The sequence below is a fragment of the Saimiri boliviensis genome, chromosome 3 (assembly GCF_048565385.1).
Source record: "Saimiri boliviensis isolate mSaiBol1 chromosome 3, mSaiBol1.pri, whole genome shotgun sequence".
Lineage (NCBI taxonomy): Eukaryota > Metazoa > Chordata > Mammalia > Primates > Cebidae > Saimiri > Saimiri boliviensis.
This window is the reverse complement of record NC_133451.1, coordinates 143,319,282-143,341,990: the sequence shown is the minus strand read 5'-3', so window position 1 is coordinate 143,341,990 and position 22,709 is coordinate 143,319,282. Positions and strand designations below refer to the sequence as shown.

General features: G+C 38.1%; 1 protein-coding gene across 5 annotated transcripts in view; it reads right to left on the bottom strand.

The window, feature by feature from the left end:
* SLC10A7 (solute carrier family 10 member 7) overlaps window positions 1–22,709 on the bottom strand; it is a 277,896-nt gene that overhangs the window by 74,190 nt on the left and 180,997 nt on the right. For all 5 annotated transcript variants that reach the window (XR_012516990.1, XM_074396846.1, XM_003927997.4 and 2 more), the window contains one exon: window positions 7,768–7,803. Coding sequence is in view for 4 of the 5 variants with exons in the window: in XM_074396846.1 (XP_074252947.1) it covers window positions 7,768–7,803 (36 nt within the window). In the remaining variant the exon portion in view is untranslated. The remainder of the gene's footprint in view (window positions 1–7,767; window positions 7,804–22,709) is intronic.

Below are 22,709 nucleotides of genomic sequence, written 5' to 3'. Positions count from 1 at the left end.
CAGTAGCCTGGATGAACTAAGACAGGGTCTTGGTAGTAAAAGGTAGTACTTGAGGGAAAGTTTGACTGCTCTCACTGCTGGTCATGGTAAACGCTGGACTCATTTACACACAAAATTATAAAATTATAGCTTATGTATGATTATAGAATCCTAAAGTTTTAAGTCTTAGGACTCAGCCCATAATTAAGATCTAAAGTAGTTGGACTGCTGCTGCATTTCAGGTGAATGCTTTTACAGAATCTTGATGTCCTCCTGAGATTCCTTTCTATTATTCTGTAAAGTGTCAAATGTATTTGCATGGCTCTTTACAGTTTACGATATGATTCCACAAAAATTAACTCATTTCATCTTATAATCTTCCTTTTACAGAGGTAAAAACTGAGGCTGAGAAAGTTTAAAGAAAATTCACTTTACGTAACTGGTACTGGCTGATAATTAAACCAAAGTTTTGTGCCTTTTCATCATACTGTGCTACCTTTCTACAAATAGAGTGTGAGGGAAAGTGAACTCAGTTCCTTCAAAGTGGCTTCATAATAGATAATATGTCCCTGAAGTTAGAGCACACAACAAAACAGCAGTATTAAAAATAGTTCCAGCCCAACTTTCTGGACAGATGCATCCATTCATTTGTCCAACCATGCATTCAAAAAATGTTTTTGAGTGACTTCAATTGCCAGGCACTATTTTGGGTATTGGGATTATGACTATGACTAAAACAGATGAAGTCCCTGTTCTTTTCTGATGCTTACATTCTAGTTGGGGAACACAGCTAAACAAATTAACAAATTGTTAAACTGTCATGAGATAATAAATGCCAACAGGAATACATGATGGTTAATTTTAATGTGTCATCTTGACTGAACTATGGGATGCCAAGATAGCTGGTAAAACATTATTTTTTGGTGTATCTCTTTGGGTATTTCTGGAAGATATTAGCATTTAAACTAACACACTGAGTAAAGAATATCCACCCTCACAAATGGGGGCAAATGTCCTCCAATCCATTGAAGGCTTGTATTGAACAAAAACACAGAAGTAGGGTAAATTGACTCCTGTCTTTAGCTGGGATATCCATCTTCTTCTGTCCTTGGACACTGGGACTCTGGGTTCTTGGTTCTTTTGGCTCCAGGACTTATATAAGCCACCACCTCCAACCCCCAGTTCTTAGGCCTTCAAACTCAGATGGAGCTATACCATTTGTTCCTCTGCTTCTCAGGCCTTTAGTCTTGGACTGAATTATATCCCTGGGTTTGCTGTTTCCCCAGCTTCCAGATAGCAGATAGTGGAACTTCTAGGTTCCATAATTGCATGAGCCAATTCCCATAATAAATCTCTCACTCTAGGAAACTACTATGCTCTAGAGCTTACTCCCTTTCTCCTACTCAAGAACATGTGTCCACAAGTTCTCCCTTATTTTTTCTGTGTCAATTTTTCTTTCCATAACTGGGTTAATCCTATTGACACAAATGTGCTACTAATTTTCCCAACTTAAACAAATTTTCTCTTCATATTTTATTAACTTTGTTAGTATGCCATTTTCTATACCTTTTACAGCAAAATTACCCCAAAAGACTTATCAATTATCACCATCTTTAGCTCTTCTTCCATTTTTTTCCCTCAACCTATCCAATCAGGCCATTCAACTACACAACTTTGATGAATAGCTCTCATTTAAGTCCCCAATGACCTCCGTCTTCTTAAAACCAATGGCCGATTCTCAAACTTCATTTTATTTGAACTATTAGCAGCATGTGAAGTGGTTGATCACTTCCCCTTTTGAAACACATTCTCTGCTAAACTTCTAGGACATTAAAATTTCTCAGCGTTCTTCCTAGGCAACCTGGCCATTCCTTGGTCTACTTTGTGAATCTCTGACTATTGCTGCATCTTGATCCTCTGATATCTTTCCTTCTTTATTCTCATTTTCCAGCAGTCTAATTTAAAATCCATCTAGATGCTGACCTCTCCCAAATATACATCTCTAGTTAATACCTCCCTCCTTACTTCCAGACTCATAGAGTCCATTGCTTATCTGACGTTTTTGCGTAGATGTCTGAAAGTCAGTGGAATCCAAATATGTATAACACTGAATTCTCTTTATGAGTTCCTTCAACCTGCTCAACCCTAAAGTCTTCCCTATCTTAATAAATAGCAACTCTTCCAGTTGCTCAGGCCTGGAGTCATCTTTGACTCTTTCCCTCAAAACCTTAATTCAATCTCTCAGTTCTACTTTCCAGTTCTGCTTACAACTATCTCCTACCAGGTTTACTCAACCACTCTGGTCCAAGCTAATGACATCACTTGTCATAATATCATACCAGCTTTCCAACTGGTCTTCCTGCCTCCACCATGATCCCCTTACAATCTCTTCTCAACCCAGCATCCAGAATCATCCTTTCAAAAAGTACAGCAGAACATGCTATTCCTTTTATCAAAACCCATTTAATGGTTTCCTGTATCTCAAATTAAAATTTCAAGTCCTTACGAAGGATTTTAAGGTCCTAATCATTTGTCCCCTGCTCTGTCTCTGACATCATCTTTTTTTTTTTTTTTTGAGACGGAGTCTCACTCTATCACCTGGGCGGGACTGTAGTGGCATGATCTCGGCTCACTGCAACCTCTGCCTCCTGGCTACAAGCAATTCTCCTGACTCAGCCTCCTGAGTAGCTGGGATTGCAGACACCTGCCACTATGCCCAGCTAATTTTTGTATTTTTAGTATAGATAGGGTTTCAGCATGTTGGCCAGGTTGGTCTCAAACTCCTGACCTTGTGATTTGCCTGCCCCTCAACCTCCCAAAGTGCTGGGATTACAGGCATGAGCCACCACGCCTGGCCTCTGACATCATCTTTACCTACTACTCTTGCTCACTCTATTCCAGTCATACTGGCCACCTTGGTGTTTCTTAGGGACACTGGGTATACTCTCAGGACCTCTACATTTACTGTTCCCTCCACCTGGAACACTCTAGCTCCAGAAGGCTCACTCCCTTATCTCTTTCTGGCCTTTGCTCATATTTTCTCAGTGAATCTGAACTTGACTGTCCTATTTAGAATAGCAACCCTTTCTCCTGTCCCAATCTAGTATTTCTTATTTCTCTACACTATTTTATTTTTGTCTTCAGCACTTATCACCCATCTCACACACAATATTCCTACTTATCTATTTGTCATTTCTTTCCGCTAGTATTCTCAAAATACTGTTTCGAGAGCAAAGACACATATGTTTTACTTATTGTTATATTCCCACACCCAGGAGAGTGTCTGGCATGTAGAAATAACTCAGTACATATTATTGAAGGAGTAAAGACTAAGTTTTTTTTTTTTTTTGAGACGGAGTTTCGCTCTTGTTACCCAGGCTGGAGTGCAATGGCGCGATCTCGGCTCACCGCAACCTCCGCCTCCTGGGCTCAGGCAATTCTCCTGCCTCAGCCTCCTGAGTAGCTGGGATTACAGGCATGCACCACCATGCCCAGCTAATTTTTTGTATTTTTAGTAGAGACGGGGTTTCACCATGTTGACCAGGATGGTCTCGATCTCTTGACCTTGTGATCCACCCACCTCGGCCTCCCAAAGTGCTGAGATTACAGGCTTGAGCTACTGCGCCCGGCCCCTAAGACTAAGTTTTAAATAACTTTTTTTTTGAGAAATTCTGCTATAAAAAGAGAGCACAGATATGGAGTGCAGGGAGGATGAGGTAAGGTTTAATTTTAAGATGTGTAATATTACAGAATGCTTATATGTTAACAGAAATGATCCACTAGAGAGAAAAAATGTGATAATACAGGAGAAAAAGGAATATCTATATGAATCATATCATTAAGTAGGACATAAGAGATGACATAACTCAAAGAACTTTGTTTAGAGGGGAGAAAAGACAGTTTATCTATAGAAACAGGAGAAAAGACGAAGAATATGGCTACACATGCAAGTGGGTGGGATCATGTAAAATTTCTGATTGCTTATTTCCTCCTCAGCCAATTTCCTTTCTGCAATACTTAATATGAAAAAAGAGGCACTGGAGACTTGAGACACAAGAAGGTATGAAACGATCCTCCAGAGAGTGGAAGAGTGAATTAATTAAAGGAAGGTAGCAGGATTGCCAGACTCACTTACATTTAGTTGTCATGAATTTCAAATGAGACCACTCAGCATGGTAGTGTGTTTGCTCCAGCATCTTCAGATACATATGCAGGAAGGAGTAGAGTGAGATTTCAGCAGGGTTAGTACTTTGCCAGGCAAATGTGAAGCAGTAGAGATGACTAAGACTGTTGATGGTGTATATAATACCGGAATTATAATGATGGACCATGAGGTCTAGGCTGGGTAAGATGGGATGTGAGGGCAAGGGGTGAGAGTAGGATGGGAATAGTCAGAAACATTGCAAAGGTGATAAAGTAAATGAATTGGCCATTCCAGTGAAGAATTTTTGATTGGGGGAATAAATCATAAGATAGGAGCCGTTAGTCAGAGAGGACATTTGAAAATTGGATTATGGAAGGATGCAGTTATTGGCAATAACAAAGTAAAGGGCCTGGAGTAGTTGGCTGAGATAAAGTGGAGGGCAAGCTTGCTGGAGAAGAGGTCAAGAATTTAGAGACCAGGATATTGGAAGAACCAACTATGTGAATACTGAGAATACCAAGAATTTTAAAAGTATACTGTTAAAAAGAAAACAATGGGAAGATGCTAACATTTTTTTTTTTTGAACTGATAGTGGCACCTTTCATTATCTCTGGTGATAGAATGGAGGAGGTGTTACTTCCCATTCTATTGATAATTACAACAAAAAGGAGTAGCAGGTGATATAGCTATGTTGGCACAACCTTCAAAGGAACCAGGGGATTTTATGGAGAAGGCATGGGAAATGATCTGGAATTGGTAATGAGGTACAAGGAAGATAACTTCCCCATTTCAAGGCTCAGTGATAAGAAAGATGCCTGCGGCAGAAACATGAATCAGAAGACAGGTTTTGGTTGGAGCAAGAAAGTGAAGGAAATATTCTGAGAAGAGGTTAAGAATACAGCTGAGACTCCATCAGCAAAAATGTCCTTCATTAGTTCCTATGCCTGAATACCCATAAGTTTCCCTTTTTATAATATGTTAAAATAAGACAATACCATTTCTAGGAGTTGTATTAGTTTCTTGGGTTTCTATAACAAAGCCCAAAAACATTAAAAAAAAAAACCAGAAATCTATTGTCTCACAGTTCTAGAAGCCATAAGTCTGAAATCAACCAGAGCCATGCTCCCTAAGAAATCTATAGGAGAGAATCCTTCATCTCCTTTAAAGTCTGACGTTTGCCAGCAATCCTTGGTGTTTCTTGGCTTGTGGACATTCTCTAATCTCTGCCTCCATCATCACACAGAGTTTTACCTGTGTGTCTCTGCCTTCTATTCTTATTCTTATAAGGGTACCAATCATATAGGATTCAGGGCCCACCCTATTCCAGCATGTTCTTGTCTTAACTAATTACTTTTGCAATTACTTTATTTCCAAACAAGACCACATTCCGATGTACTTGGAGTCAAAACCTCAACATAGTTTTTTTGGGGAAACAATTAAACTCACAACAGGGGCATTGAGAAAAACAGTGTACACCTTTTATGGAATGTGTTAATATATATACATTTTTAATAGATGAGATCTCCATATGTTGCCCAAGCTGGTCTTGAACTCCTGCGGTCAAGTTATCCTCATACCTCTGCTATCAAAGTACTGGGATTATAGGTGTGAGCGAACACATCTGGCCTTTGTTCACGTTTTAAGTCATTCAGGATCTTGTCTTACTCAGTAAATGAGGCCTGGTAACCCAAATGCTTAAGAAATGTCAATTTTTTATAAAACACATGACAACCTAAACAGAGAAAAAGTGTTATATGCTATGCATGTGATGTAAAGTCACAATACCGTAAGTATCTAATGATGTGGGTGATAATGCCACTGACCCTACAAGGATGGCCCTGTTGACTCAGAAGGGAAGCATTAAACTTTTACATTGAGAGTCTTGGCCATCTTCTACCATTCTTGTAGCTCTATAATTTTAGAACGTTAAACCAACTAAGACTCATGAGCCTATGGATCTGTGAGTAGGGGAAAGCTTGTCAAAAGGTGATGCCATAATTTTTATCAGCATATTACGGCACAGATATGGAAAGGAGGGGAAGAAAAGTACTCATTTGGTTCTTTAATCACAAGTTGAAAAAGGGTCCCAAAGATTCCAGCCTCTGAGATACTCCAAAGTATTACACTCGAGGCCTGAGCTCCTAGCTATGGCTATAACATCTCCCCTGCTTGTCTTAAATGAGTTCGATGAATAAGAGATGTCACTCTTCCACAATGGAGAAAACCCAGGCGATGCAGCCGTTTACTGTGCACTTACTAGATGTTGCGCTCTATACTAGTCCCTTGATCTACTGCAAGTGGGGACCTCAGACAGGCCTGCATCCTGTGCCCACTGAGGGCTGCATCTGGGAAACTGTCCTGTGATCCCGGGTCTTGGAAATAAACTAACGGATGTTTCTAGTTTCTCACATCTAGTAGCAGGCAGGTACATAACAAATCTTTTCTTCCAAATTAACGCAAATATTCTCTTTGGTTTCAATTTGACTCACTGCAAATTCTGCAGTGGTGGAGTCCATATTAATGAAGTTTGTTACGCTGAGGAAAGTGATCTGATTATTTGACCCTTCTTACCTTGTCGGAATGGAGCCAGCATTTCAAAAGGGAGGGTAAGGCTGAGGTTTATTACTCGAAGGTAATGTCTTTCATGAAAGATGCGGAATCCAACTGCTTAGTAGTATATCTATCCCTCTCTATTTCCTACACAGCTGGTAAGAAATGAAGTCCCTCATTCTATTACTCTAATTGAATTCCAACTTGGGTAATTATACTATAATTAAATAAATTTTCCCCATAGTTTTAATTCACTGATAAATGGTGCTAGTCAAACAGCTACAGTACATTCCCAGAAACACATCCCCACTACATTTCAGTGATAAGCAAAGTGATTTATATTTGGAATATGTATGTATAAAAAGATGCACAGTTCATAAAATAGTTTAGGTATCATTCATGATTACATATGCTTTGCTCAGCATGAGATAACATTAATTTCTATTACAATCTTTCATCTGATTTCTCATATGCTTAGTGCCAAAAGAAATAAGACAGCTAATTAGCATTTCTTGTTTTCAGAGCAGTTTTTGTTTAGTTATCTAGGAGCCTGAATTGATTTGTATTTTTAATTTTTAAACACCTTTCATTATCTCTGAGTGATAGAATGGAGGAGGTGTTACTTCCCACTCTACAGATGAAAAAAATTGAGGCAGGCTTCCCAAGGTGAGGAAGCTAGTTAGCTCCAGTACCAGCCTTGGAACCCAAGCTTCCTCTGATCCCCTGGCCCTAGGGCTCTTTCTGTTAAACACTATCTATCAAACACTGGGTCACTATCAATCACTTTAGTGTTACTAATGAGAAAATAAAGAGTAGCATAGTTGTAATCTGTGTTATGGGGTCATTAATTTGTCATAGAATGATTTAGCCAGGAGCTGGAGGCCTAATGACTAGGTCCTGATGCTGTTCTTGGATCATGAAATTATGAAGCTTCTTTGTGTCTGAATATTATTATACAGTACAGATGAACTGGAATAACAATTCAAAATATGGTGCAAAATAATTCAAATTTCATTTTTGTTCTAATGACCTTTCTTAAAGGGTTGTAGCTAGCTTTTAATAAAAGATATTAAAGACAACATCAAAATACTCACAAAAAGCAGCAGTAGCAGGGGTGTTATAACGATGCCCTAAAAGAAATAAAGAGAGGATGATTATTTATCAGAGAAAGCAGGACACTTTCTTTGCCACTGTAAACTCTGAAGCATGGGAGTGCTTATCTTCTCTTTAATAAAATCTAGGAGATAAACAGCAGAGAGTCCTAATCTTAGCTTTCCCTTCCATAATGCCTTAACATCTCTATTACAATTATTTGTATTTGGCATCATAAAAGTACAACCATGAATCTGCCGTAGGTTCATCTTTCCTTTTGTAAACCTAAATTCCCTTCCACACTGCACATGGATCACACAGATAGAAGCTGGTGCCTGGCAAGCTTCCCTACTCCAAGGCTTTCAACTCTAACTTGGATAAAATGCCCCTTTTTGAGAGAAGACAGGTGGTTTAGTCCCAGTTGGGGTCCTCTCCTGAGCAAAGACCACGTCAGTTGTGATGAATGAGATGTCATGATTTTGTAATGCGAACTGATCTCCCCTAGGAAATGAGCTGGGATCTCAAAACTCATTTCACTTGATTAGACTCCATGTCTCCATGGTGGAAGGCAAGTCTTTCATCTAATTCAGCCACATAGGACCACCTCGGTCCCTCTGCCTCCCCTAGGCAGAAATGAGCAAAAGATTTGTTTTCTTCGATGACAGGGAACAGTTTGAGGCTGTTGCCAATGAGGCAGAATACCAGCTTTTAGGTTTCTTGAAGGCAAATCTTTAAAACTAAGTGTTTGAGTTGGGAGTTGAAATGACAGGCTTCAGTTCTGGAGCAGCACATGACTACTGGCCCTTCTTAGTTTTTCCTTTCTCTCTCAACACTTCATTATGATTTATACAAGAAAAAGCATTTTAGATTTTTATTAATGAATTCTACTTGGAATTTTAAAATTTCATAGAATCTGAGGGTGTGTGCCTAAGAGAGAAAAGAGACAGAGAAAGAGAGATAGACAGACAGACAAATACACACACACACAGAGAGAGAGAGAGAGAGAGAGAGAGAGAGAGAGAGAGAGAGACAGAGGTGCTATACCCAGACAGTGCCCAGGATCCAGATTTGGGACTACTTCATTACTTTTGGAAGAAAAAAAGTCCTTTTGGTATTTACATGAAAGTCCCTTTGTCATAACAGTCACTCAATTGTTTTGCATGTGGCCCAAGAGGGATGGGCTTATCTTAAATGAACAATGCTACCATGACTTTCTTGGGCATATACACATATGAACATCCACAAACAGACTTGTTTTATTGTTAAATAATAGAATGAATCCTTTTTCATTGTGCATACTTTTGCAGTTGGCAAAAGAGAATACAGTATTTTAATCTAAGAATCACTTTACATCCTACTTATTAAAATAGGTATTGTGGCCTATCAACTCCATTTATCTGTGAAACAGGCTCTCAACACATTTAGGAGAGCTAAATGTGCTAAATGCCAAATTAATTGATAACTTAGAAGGGCTACTCTCCTTAAGTGACTTGCAGTAACTTCAGACTTTAGGAGGAATTCCAAACTTTACAGGGCCACATGAAAATGAAAATATCTGGCTGACTCAGTCTATATGGGAGCCATCCAATTTCAAGTACATTTGTTTAAACATATAATTGAACATATACTTATATACTGGGTACTGTGCTCATCCAAGAGATTCAAGAGTGAGTACAACATGGTCCCTTTGCTTAAACAGCTTATAATCCAGGAGAGGACAATTATGTATAAACAAGGTTCAAAACAGAGTGATATAACTGCTGCCACCGGCGCTGCCACCACTACCTGTATGCATTGTTCAGGGACCTGAAGATTCATACCCCCCACACCTGTGCCACCACAGCTAGCGCCCATGTGCACCATTGCAGGGCCTGAGAATAGGCCCACTCTGCCTGCACTGGCACATGTGCACATCATCTGAGGGTCTGGAGATTGACATGTGCTACCACTGGCATCTGCAGGCACCAGATGCAGACCAGAGGACAGGTCAGCCCCATCTGCCACCAGTGCACTGGCACCTCTGCACATCATATGGGGGCCTGGGGATTGACCCGCCCTGCTCGCTACCACCAGCACCTGTGCACACCTTTGGGAGGCCTCAAGAGAAGCCCACCCCATCTGTTGTCTCTGTTACCAGCACCAACATACACCCTTGAGGGGACTAAGACTAGGCCTGGTTTACCTGCAGTTGGCACCTGCACATGTCATCTGAGGGCCTGGGGATTAATCCATCCCTCCTACGTGTACCATGTGGGGGCCTGAGGATGGGCCTCCCTGTGTACCACTACTGTGCATATTATCTGGGGACCTTGGGATTGACCCACCCTTCTTTGTCACCACTGGTGCTCGTGTGGACTTATTGGGGTGCCTGAGCAGAGACCTGTCTCACCTGCCACAGCAGCCACCAGTGCCTGTGCACAACATTCTGGGACCTGGGAATTAATCTGCCCCATCTACTGCTGCTGACACCTGTTTGCATCATTGCTGGGCCTTAGGAGAGGCTGACCCTCTTTTACCGCTGCTTCTGCTAGCACCAATGCACAGTGTCAGGACCCACTCTGCCTACTACCATCAGCACCTATGCAAACCATCCAGGGCCTAGGGACAGGTCCGCACTGCATTCCACCACCACCACCACTGGGTTCCATGAACTGGACTGTCTGGAGTCCCTATCCCCAACAATGCCTCACCACAGCCTCCACTAACAACCGCAACAGATACCACTGAGCTGATTACAGCTGAAGAAATACAGAGATTACATTACTGTGCCCATCAAGAATCAAAGCCAAGGCAACCTACCCATCCAAAACTATAGACATATCTATAGGAAAAGTCTTTCCCTACTAAAGCCAATCCATAAAATCGGAAGAAGTAACTGTTATGCCAGATGTACAGTAAGGACAAAAAAAATATGAAAAAGCAAGAAAACATGACACCTCCAAAGGAACACAATAATTCTCTGGTAACGGAGCCAAAGGAAAAGGAAATTTATGAAACGCCTGAAAAAGAATTCGGCATAATAATATTAAAGAAAATCAGTGAGATAGAAGAATGTTGTTATCCACGGGTTTTTCTGCTTGAATACTTCTAATGGATAGTCACTGACACATGATAGTTTCTTTGCAGCTCTTCCAAGGACTTACAGTATTTGTTTCTAAAATGGTAAAAGTTTTTCTAGCAAATAGGAAGTATTTGCTAATTCTGGATTTAATATTCCTTCTTATTTTCTTAAGAATAGCTGTTCAAGTTCATTAAGACTGAATCACTTTATAATGCTGAAATCTTTTTTTCAATTGTATTAGGAAGTGAGTCAGCCAGGAGGCATTCACTTTGAGAAGAGTACCATAATTTTTAATAAAGTCATCACAATTATTAAAATAATAAAAACTAACATTTATGTAGTACTTATGTTGGATACTATAACAAGGATTTTATGTATGTTATTTCATGTAATCCTCACAACAATTCTCTGATGTAGGTACTATTATTATATTATCTCCATCTACTAGATAAGAAAGCTGAGCCTCAGAGAGGCTGGGTGAAGTAGGAAGAAGCAATGCCAGGAATTGGACCTCTCCTTGTTTCAGGGTCTGTGCTCTTGAATGGTGTAAATAAAATCTTTGCGATCTTAAGCTATTTCCTCAGTGGTGTGTTTTAAGAGTAAATCTAAGCGCAACATCGGACTCAGTATGTCTTTTTGATGACATAAAACAAATTGAGAAGTAAGTCTTCATGTCATGGCAGATGCATTTTTTTAGAGTCAAGTTTTTGCAAATATCAGTGGTAAAAAGTGTGAGCTAAACATTTAAACTGTGTCAGCAACAATCATTGCAAGCAAGAAAATCAACTCAACATGTTATTTTCTTTTGAGTATTTACAGCTCAATGTAATTATTTCTCTTTCCTAGGTAAATTCTCCTGAAAATGCGTAAAACCAAAGGAGATAAGCACTTCTAGCAAAAGATGTTACCCCCTCCTTGCAGATTCAAGGTCAAGACATAGTTTTAGCATCCTTGCAATTGGGATGGTGTATAACACTTTCCAATTGCAACACCTGAAGAAGTGAAGTCACAAATTGACTGGCTTCCATCGTCTACTGAAAAAACTTTCAGAAAATCCATTTACACCTCAGATATGAATGACTTGGTGAATGTATTTCAATGAATTTAGTGGAAAGGAAAAAAGTGTCAAATCTCAGATACAGATTTAGTTGCATCAAAATACAAACAAAAAACTCCAGATAACAAAACAACAAAACTGTGAATGTGCTTCTCTCAGCAACAGGACTTGCAGAAAAAGGCAAAACTAAAGTGAAATTATGAAATTTTTGAAATAGAAGATGTTATCAAGAGGTGTTGTTGCAACAACTACAAAGATCACACAGATACTAAACTTGACTTTTTAGATTTGTCTCCAGGACACTGCATTAACTCAGTTTTCACAGAATAAAAAATATGAGTTTTGAAATGGATCTTAGAGATACCCTGATCTAGTCCTTATCTAAAGTGTGAACCCCTCTCTCCATCTCCCTCACATCCTTATATAATGCTAAAACCTACTTTTCAGTTGTATTAGGAAATGAGTCAGCCATGATGCGTTCATTCTGACAAGAGCACCACAATTAAGCTTTGAGAAAGTGATCACAATTATTATTAAAATAATAAAAGCTAAGATTTATGCAACACTTATCTTGGATACTGTATTAAGGACTTTGTGTTATTTTATGTAATCCTTACAACTCTGTGAAGTAGGAGAGCATTATATAAGGATGGAAACTGTGATGGCTGTGCCTTTGCCAGAGAATCTCCCAGTGAGAAGACACCCTTGCTCTGTGGGCAAACAATGGCCTAGTTGAAGGTTTCGCATGAGGAGAAAGCTCTTTCTTATACAGATCCCAAATCACTACCACTGCTGCTCTGTCTTCCCCTTGAAGCAATTTAGGGCAAGCCTCACCCTCCTTCCTGGTGACGGCCTTTTAAATGATGCTTCTGAGTGGTGTAAATAAAAATCTATGTGTTCTTCAGCTATTTCCTCAGGGTTATATTTTAAGAGTAATGCTGAAGTTAGCATTTTAGTCCCTATACTAAGTTTTCTCTAGGATAAAAGTCCTCAGTTCCTCCACTATCCCTCTTAGGGTAGGGTTCTGAGCTTTCTCTTAGACATATACTCACCTAGATAAATATAAGGGTCCACAATTAAGTGTCAATCTCATTTATTAGAAATTGACCAAAACTTGGAAATGAGGCAACAAGAGGGCAGCATGTTCCTCTAATGTCATCTTGGAGTATTATCTATCAGCCAGTCCAAGGTTTACTTAACCATTTATATCTCTGTTTGACTTCTATTTACTATTGGTTAAGACCTAGACTATAAAATTAGGTGTTAACTTACAGAGTTTTGTTCAATAGTGATGGAAATGATTTCTGCCTAGTATAAAAAATAACCAGAATAATTAGATTTTATTGCCCTATGGGCATTGGTCAATTTTGTTTCTAATTTAGCATACTTATTTCAGTATGCTTTTCTAATGGCCTGGGTAACCTCCATTTTTATAATCTCTTCGGAACTAGCTTTACCATCCTGCTGATTTCCTCATTATTCAGTTAAATAAATGTTTGACATGTGTTCATTCTGTATGTGTAAGAAAGCAATGTTTTTAATTTTTCAAAAATTATACTTTGACAACTCCTTTCTTCTGAATTTGTACTAATGGAAATATCATTTAAAAAAAGATTAATGTCAACCTAAACCTCCAGGCTATCTTCACCTTTTGTCCTGTGGTCAGTATACAATAATATCTTAAAAAGTTAGTGAAAAGTTTATTCTTCAAGAATAAAATGATGTCCAATCAATATTTAATGCATGAGACTAGCCAAAAAATCTTAAGCAACAAATTATAAAGAGGTGGTATAGGGAATTCTGGACACATCTAAATTTCTGGATATGTAAAGACATGGACCTATTCCTGGATTGTAGTGATCCCATTAAAGCGATGTCACCCTCTGAGGCCTTATAGGAATGGCAGCTGGCTTATCCTAATGACGTTACATTTAATTAAGCAAACATTTATTGAGTACTATGCATCATACATCGCTGGTGCTGAGGGAAAAAGGTGAATATATGGTTTATGCCATAAACAGTTCCCACTAGAGAAAGCTAAAGAAAGCAGTTCTACCTTGATATTATCTAACTTTAACACTTTGGTCAAAAAATACCTCTATCATCTTATTCTCAAAAGAGTATGACTTTTTATCAGGTCAAAATTAAGAGTCTTATTCATTTACATTAAACACTAGCTTATTAGATTTAGCCTATTATCTTTTTAGATTTTGATTTGTCACTGACAAATTCAACATATACCTACTTAGTGACTCCCATGCCGGACCCTATTAGATGCTGAGACACAGAAGTGAATGACGCATACACAATCAATGCTGACACAGTGGTGAATGACGCATACACAATCAATGCCCTCAACGTTTTTTAGAGAAGACAGTTAAGCAATTACAATAAAATGATAATGTTCAAAATGAACATTACAGTGAGCTATGAGAGTGCTTAATAGGGAGGTGAAAGCAATTATGATGAGAACTTAAAGAAGAAAAGGAGTTAACCAGGCAAAGGAGTCACAGACAAAAAAGAAGGGGAGGGAGAGGAAACACAGGCAGGGAGAAGAGACGAAAGGCTCTGGAGGCAAGAAGAACACATAGAAACTGAACATGAAGAGCAGAATATGAGGAGAGCAGCTGTGAGAGATGAAGTTAAAAGACAGATGAATCAGAAAGGCCTAGTAATTTATGGTAAGGAGTTTGGGCTTGACTTCAAAGCAAGGGGAAGCCACTGAAAGTTTATGTAGCCATGGGTGTGGGGAGGAGCAATGGCAATGGCACGATGCTCTCTGTGGTTAGGTAAGAGTCACTCTGTGTGTATTTTAGAGAAGACATTAAAGCAGAAGATTGGAGGGAGGCAGCCTAAGGAGGATGTTGCTCAGGACTCCAGGCAGAAGTTGACCTGGGAAAAGACGATGGGCACTTAGTCATCAAGATGGACAGACAAAACAGATTCAAAACGTATTTGAAAACTAGACTAGTAGACTGTTAGATTAAGTTTGTGGGGCAAGTGTCAAAACAGAAGGACGAACAGTTTCTTAGTGTTCTGAGTTCAGTGATTCTTGACCAAACAGGAGATCATGGAGCCAATTACTGAGCCAGGGTGGAACTGGGGATGCACAGATTTATTTTTGTTGGGAAAGATGATGAGTTTGAGGTATCTGCAAGGCCTCCAACTAGAGATACTGTGATCACTGGATTTATGGGACTGAAACTCAGAATAGGGTCTGGCCAGTGAAAACAGCTGAGTAGTCCTCAGCATAGAGCTTGGTGCAGTGGTTTACTGCTACAGAAAAGAAGTTAATAAATGTACACTATAGATTGAAGCTCATTGAAGGCCTAAATGAAAACAATTTCAATAGATGACTAGCGTGAAAGTTAAATTGGAGTAGACGGATGGCTAAGAAAGAAGAGAGAAAAGAGGCAATTTGGACAACTCTTTTAATAAGTCTAGCTATAAAAAGGAGGAGAGAAATACAGCAGTAATGTAAGGAGAGTGAAAGTGTGGTAAAGGGAGTTTGCTGTTTTTTTTTTTGTTTTTTTTTGAGATGGAGTTTCGCTCTTGTTACCCAGGCTGGAGTGCAATGGCGCGATCTCGGCTCACCGCAACCTCCGCCTCCTGGGTTCAGGCAATTCTCCTGCCTCAGCCTCCTGAGTAGCTGGGATTACACACACGCATCACCATGCCCAGCTAATTTTCTGTATTTTTAATAGAGACGGGGTTTCACCATGTTGACCAGGATGGTTTCAATCTCTTGACCTCGTGATCCACCCGCCTCAGCCTCCCAAAGTGCTGGGATTACAGGCGTGAGCCACCGCGCCCGGCTTGTTTTTGGTTTTGTTGTTTGCGTTGTTTTGAAATAACCTTGAGGATTCTTAATTCATAGAAAAGAGGTAAAAGAGAGTCACGGGAATAGAGATTTAGTAAAGAGAAGGAGCTTTATTGCGCCTAAAGAGGCATCAGGGAAGGAGCTCTAGCACACGGCTAGAGGGTTTAACTTGTAGAAGAGCAGAGGGTGGGTACCTCTTCATTATAAAAGAAGAGCAGAGGATGCAGTCGGTATAGATGAACATAGGCTTGAATGCTTGCTGTTGGAAAGTTGAAGAAATTTTTCATGTAAGAGCTTCTCTTTTCTCTATTTTGTAGAATGTGAATAATTTACTAAAAGGAGGGGTAGATGGGCGCAGAGGAAGAGGAAAGTCAGTGACTGAGAACCTGTGTTAAGACTATTGTGAGAGAGTGTCTAAGGTTGTGAAGGGTCTGACATTACCACACTTTCAAGATGACAAGTTGGCCTCCCTAAAGTGTTCAAGTATGCTGGCAGAAGACTCAAAAGTCCTGGATCAGAGCCAAAGGATTTTACCACTCACAGAACAGCAAGCAGCCTAAGCATGGTGTTCATGTCGGTTCCCCTTGTCCCCAAGTCAAACAGATGATATAGATGTGCTCAAATGGATGCCTGCACAAGCAGTGGACTGCATCCCAGGGAAGGAATATTGAGATTAGGAAACCTAAATCTTTAATAACAGTCAGAAAGCAAAGCTCCTCTTTGTTCTAGAGTTGAGAACAAAGGGCAGACAGTGCCTCTGCTGACAAAATGTATAGAAACGTGAGGCACAGAGAGAACTGTCACCCAACAGAGGAACTGTCCTGCAGACCAACCCAGTTGATATAGGTCTTCTAAAATATGAGTTATTAAGCTTATTATTGCTCCCATTGAATACCACCACTGAGCTAATATTCCCATACAAGGAAATGATAATCAGGTAATCATTTTGAAATGATCAGAAAAACATACTCTATAAGATGACATTGATCCTCTAATACTTCATGGATACTCTCATTTAAACAGGATTCTAACCAACTGAAGTGACTTCCAATTCATAATTTACTCTCTGTCTTTTCTTAAAATGGCTGAATCTGCTAAACGTCTTTTTGAAATCTAGATCCTCACTAGATTGAAATGTGATCTGAGGACCAGCAACACTGAATTCACCTGGAAGCTTGTGAGAAATAGCTGAGTATCAGACTCCACCCCAGAACTACTGTATCATAATCTACATCTTAGCAAGATCCCCAGGTAGTTTGTAGGCACATTAAAATTTTTAAAAATGGATTTAGATTCTAGAGCAGAGGTTGGCAAACTTTTTCTGTGTAAGGCCAAATAATAATTATATTAGTCTTTGCAGGGATACTGCTGCAATTACTCCACTCTGCCGTTGTACCTGGAAAGCAGCAAAAGACAATAGGTAAACAAATTGGCATGGTAAGATTTGCCCCAGGGCCATAGTTTGCAGATCCCCACTCTGAAGTATTGCTTTGAATTAATTATATTTTAAACAGGAATAAGCATAACAAACTTGTTTTTGATAACTTGGCTTTGAGTGAACACAGACTGGCTTCTAAACATCACATCATGCTCCTTTGTAACTCCTTATAAACCACTATTTAATGACCCATACTTTCATTTTTCTTTAGATAGATAAAATTACTAGTTAATAGTGGGTAAAATCCACTTTCTTCATCTTTTTGGTATTTGCAGTAACATTTGCACATTCCCAGCAGCTGCTGATTCTGCTCCTTCTCTTTATAATGTTAAAGATGGTGATTCAAGAATCTCAAATGTAGGTTTCCTCAGGACCCTATGATGTAATTTGTCTGGGCCAGCAGATAGTCTGCTTACCTTGGGCCTGCTTTCCTTTGCCAATATTTACTTTACCATTTGTAATCTAAAGATGGTTCTCCTTTTCAAGAATAATTGGAAGCAAAGGGATGGGGATCAGTGCAGAGGGGGAAATTAAGGATGCTGAATAAGAACAGAATGTATGGAGTTTAGGGCCCTAATATCTAAAGCTATAAAAAAGAGGAAAGATAAATACAAGAACACAAAAGTGGAATAATATGTACATTGCTGATTAGAACTAACATAGTGATATATATTAAAGATGAAAAACAGCATTCAAACTTAGGACTTCTCTTTTTCATTTTTAACTGAAAAAGCAAATCTTCAGGCTATGTAAACACGTAAAGAACTGTATTATATTAATTTGGCTTTTCCTGCACAGGTTAACAGTGACAAAAACCATCTGAAATTTAATTAGAGCCCAGAGACACATAGATGTGGGAACTTTCTATCATTTTCCAAAAGATTTTCATGTAAATATCTTCTAAGTTTATAGATTTGATATGCAATAAATAATTTTCTAAAGAAGTTTCTTAAAAATGCTTATTTGCAGAGTATATGTTAGACCAAGGAGGAAACAAAAGGACACTAAATCAAAGTTTATTTTTTGAAGACTAGAGTATAAAGACATAAGCTTTCACAGTGAAAGAAAGACCTACCAGAGCCCACTTTGGCCTGCATGCCTCCACCATGGCACACAGCTGCAATCTGAGTTTGCAGTTTTATTTTCTCTGAGAACATATGGAGCAGTTGATCATTAGTAGCACCACAAACATTACACACAGATGTACAGCTCTCTTAAAATGTCAAGAGGATGGTTTCACATTATCTAACGGTCAGCCAAAGTTCCTATGACCTGAATATTATACCTAGAAGCTTGTAGTGTCTCTTGCTTTATAATCATGGTTCAGTTGATACAAAATAACACCAACGTAAAAACAGCCAATATTTATTGAGGTATATTATGTACTAGGAACTGTGCTAAGTGTATTACAAACATTATCTAATTTAAAATGCTGGTAAGTAAATTGATTATCCTAATTTTATAGGTGAGAGTAAAAAACAGACTTAATGGAGACTAAGCTAAGGAAGTGTCAGGAGACAGAACTCAGCAAAAGGAATAAAAACAAAAGTTGGGAGATCAGGAGATGATCTGAGTTGTTAAAAAGAAAAAGTACAAAGGAGGAAGTAGGAAATTCAAAAGAAAAATATATTTAGGAAACAGATTATAGAAAATCAATGTAAAATATATAATATCAATTAAAATTAGCGTCAAAGAGTACATATATAATCTGCCAATTGTGTTGGAATACACGAAAATACAGCACTAAGTTAACTTTTTTAGGTCACTAGAGTAACACTGGATGTTTATCCCCACTGCCTTAAGAGATTTAATATATATCTGCCATTCTGCTCATTGATGTCTGTAATACAACAGTGCCTGGCACATATCAGGCACTCAATAAATTTTTTGCTGAATGGAAGAACAAATGAATAGATGAATATGTGTCCACAAATGTTTCTCTAAGGGAGCAGCATATCCATTTGATAAGAAACATACACACTTTCTTAAACGCTTTAAAACCCTTAGGTTTGTAATAATAATGAGACTAGCTGATATTTACTGAATGCCTACTGTGATATGTCAGCAACTGTTCCATTCTCTTTATGTTTACTAACTCATTTGGTCCTCACAACAAACCTATGAGAAAGGTGCCACTATAATTCTCATTTTACAGAGAAAATTGAGGTGCATGGACAAGAATTGTTCAGAATTCCCAAGCAGTAAGTGGCAGAATGGGCAGCCAGCCACGCAGTCTGGTTCTAGAATCCAAGATCTCTACCATTGTGTTTACATACCGGATAAGAGTTCTTTAAGAATTTAGAGAAATCAGAGAATTCTAGCTGAAAGAGACATCAGGGATAACATGTTGCCTTACTTTATAAACTGCAAAGTTGAGGCCCAAGGAGACAGTGTCTCTACTCATGGGAGCAGAGTTAGTGGAAACATAAGGAGTAGCCACACACACACAAAAAAAATTCCCTGCCCAGTTTTTTATTTCTGATACCACACTGCCTCCTACAAACCATTTGAGTAGAACAAAGCTCACATAAGACCTGAAAGCTGTTACTCAGCACTATATTATTTACCATACATATAAAGCAAAAAAAAAAAAAAAAAAAAAAACCCAAAAAACAAAAAACAAACAAACAACAACAACAAAAACCACATAGATATAAAATTAGAACAGATTAGAGGAAGGTTTTCGAAAGAGATTAAATCTTGAAATAGGCACTTTCATCCCTGCCCTAAAAGGCCCATGAATTACCAACAAGGCAATGAGAGAACGTTTTTGCAGAAGCAAGGCAGAGACGTGGAAGATGGAGGAGAGGGAGAGTATGAAGCTCAATGAGGACAGAGAAAGGAGGCAATGAAAAGTGACTTGTGGGGTTTCTCATGTAGGATCCTGGATGTTAAAATAAACTTCTAAAGTAATTAAAAATAGATTCTCTTTTAAATCAGACACTCAAAAGAATGGTTTAATCAAAACTACTATTCAGATTTATAACAGAACTTTAATATAAACAAACAAAAAACCCAGACCATGTCTACACATGTGAAAAGAATGGATTTGGCACAGCTCATCTATTCCTGTTGGATGTGTCTAAATGACAAGCACACACTGCTGTTAGATCAAGCTGTGACGATCAATACTGAGTATAAGATGGACAAAATGAATGGAGACAGCTGCACTCCACTTGCCTTGTTTCATATATCAATGGTCTGATTTACTCTGGTTTTTATAATATTTCTTAGCCAGAGCCATTCCTACAGCTTAGAAAACTGGCCCTGAACTTTGTGACTCAGAGAGGCTTCAGTCCTGAAGGAGGTAGTTTAACCAATGGTTCTAAGAAAGATTTGCATCTCACGGGAGCATCATTGGTCCACAAATCCTCCGGCCACTCCCAACACAAAGAGGCAGTAGGATCTGGGTAGGTAGTTGCTTCTTTCCCCATCTACTTCTCACCATCGACCCCAATTTTAAACAGGTTTCTCCTTAATAACGTATTTATTTATTATTTTTTTCCAAGTCTAATCTACTAGATAAGGCATTTCTTCTCATATCTTCACTTCTATTATTTTCCTGCGTTTTTCCAATTTCATTTGTCATTTTTCAAAAATTTTATTTTAAGTTCTGGGATACACGTGAAAGACATGCAGGTTTGTTACATAGGTATACATGTGCCATGGTGATTTGCTGCAGCTATCAATCTGTCATCTAGGTTTTAAGTTCTGCATGCAGCTATTTCTCCTAATGCTCTCCCTCCCTTTGTCCCCTACCCCCAACAGCTCCCAGTGTGTGATAACTATTTATTTTTATTATATATCAGTAGTTGCTTCTTTCCATATCTACCTCTCACCATTGACACCAATTTTAAACAGGTTTCTCCTTAATAATATGTTTATTTTTATTAAATATCAGGGGTGGGAGAAGAAAAACATATACTGTGTGACTGAGGTCTTAACAACCGAGAGACGCATCCTAGACTCTGAACCTCTCTAGGGCAGTGCTTTCCAAAGCCTGATGGAGCTCTCAAGGGCAGAAGGAAAGGCAGTAATAGCAAAAGGAAGAACACTGTCTTATCAGTTTATAAGAACTGGTCAATGGACTTAGCCATTTTATGACCATATAACTTTTTTTTGGTATAAAAAGTTCAGCAACTAATAGAACAAGTAAATCACTTCACCGTAATCAAATTTCACCTTATGACCCAGGAAAATGCAAAGGTTCTAGCTAAAAAATAAAATAAAATAATAAATAAATAAATAAATAAATAAATAAAAGTGATTAGACTTTTATCCTGAAAGTTTCTATGGTGAATTATTAAAAACAGTGCTGACTCATTTTCAGTTACATAGTTATATACAACTAATTCTCCTTAATGTTTCAGTAGAGACTCATTCCAATAAAATTAGTTCTAGACCTTAGCTATTGGGTGTTGTTACTAAGAAATTTTTGATAAGAAATAGCCAACACTTTCAATTAGAAATGGCTGTAGATACATTCATATCAGACATTTATTTTTAAATATTCTCTGCTAAGCATTTCAATATCTTCAGAATTTAAAAGTACCAGAGAGCAAGAAGCAATCATCTGGTAAATCACATCAATAGATTTACCTAAGAGTCTTTAAGGAAATTGAAAATCTATGTTAACATAATTTTTCTAGTTCCCCAGTAGAGGGCAACTTCTACACACTTTGACAGTTAAAAAAAACATCTATGCACACCACATTAGTAAGAATCCATGCATGTTTAAAATAAAACAATATAGCTTATGTTTATGAATGGATTTTTACAACAGGTAGCTTATAAAATGTCATGGAATTTTTAATAAGTAGTTAGGAATTGAATATATGTAATGAGTAATTAGCATTTTATGATTAATAGAAGTGTAATTGCAGGAACTTTAAAAGTAACAACCATTAGGTAACTATGATAGAATTACCAGGAACTTAAATATAAGAGAGAAATGATCAGAGTATTGTTCTTTAGTAACCATTTGGATTGAATTTCAATATAACTGAATTACAAATAGAGCTAGTGTGATGCATAAAACATTTTATTAAGAATAGGCAAAACCAACCCCCTCCAAAACCAAAAATGGCCATACACAAACATTTGAAAGTATAATTTAGAGTTTTTGATATTCCATATTTTGAACTAATTCTAATAAGTGTTTAGGTTTTAATGACATCAGACCTAAGAATGTAACAGTACACATGTATGTTTATACACAAATAGGATAAAATTCCACTATAATACATGTCATTATTATATAGTATTCTATATAGTAGTTGGACACAATATAATATGTCCTCATTCATTCATTCATTCACTCAACACTAATTTACTGAGCACTTACTATGTGCCAGATACAATTCCAGAATTCAAGGATACAGTGTGGCAAATCTGACAAAGTTCTCTGCCTTCTTGGGGCTTACATATTCTATTAAAAAGTAATATATGATAAAGCCTTCTAAAAAGATAAATCTATGAGATGGATGCTTACAACGCTAATTTTTTATTTAAAAATTTGTATCTTCTTTGGACAAAAACCTTACCAGTAGCTCTGTTAGATTGCACACA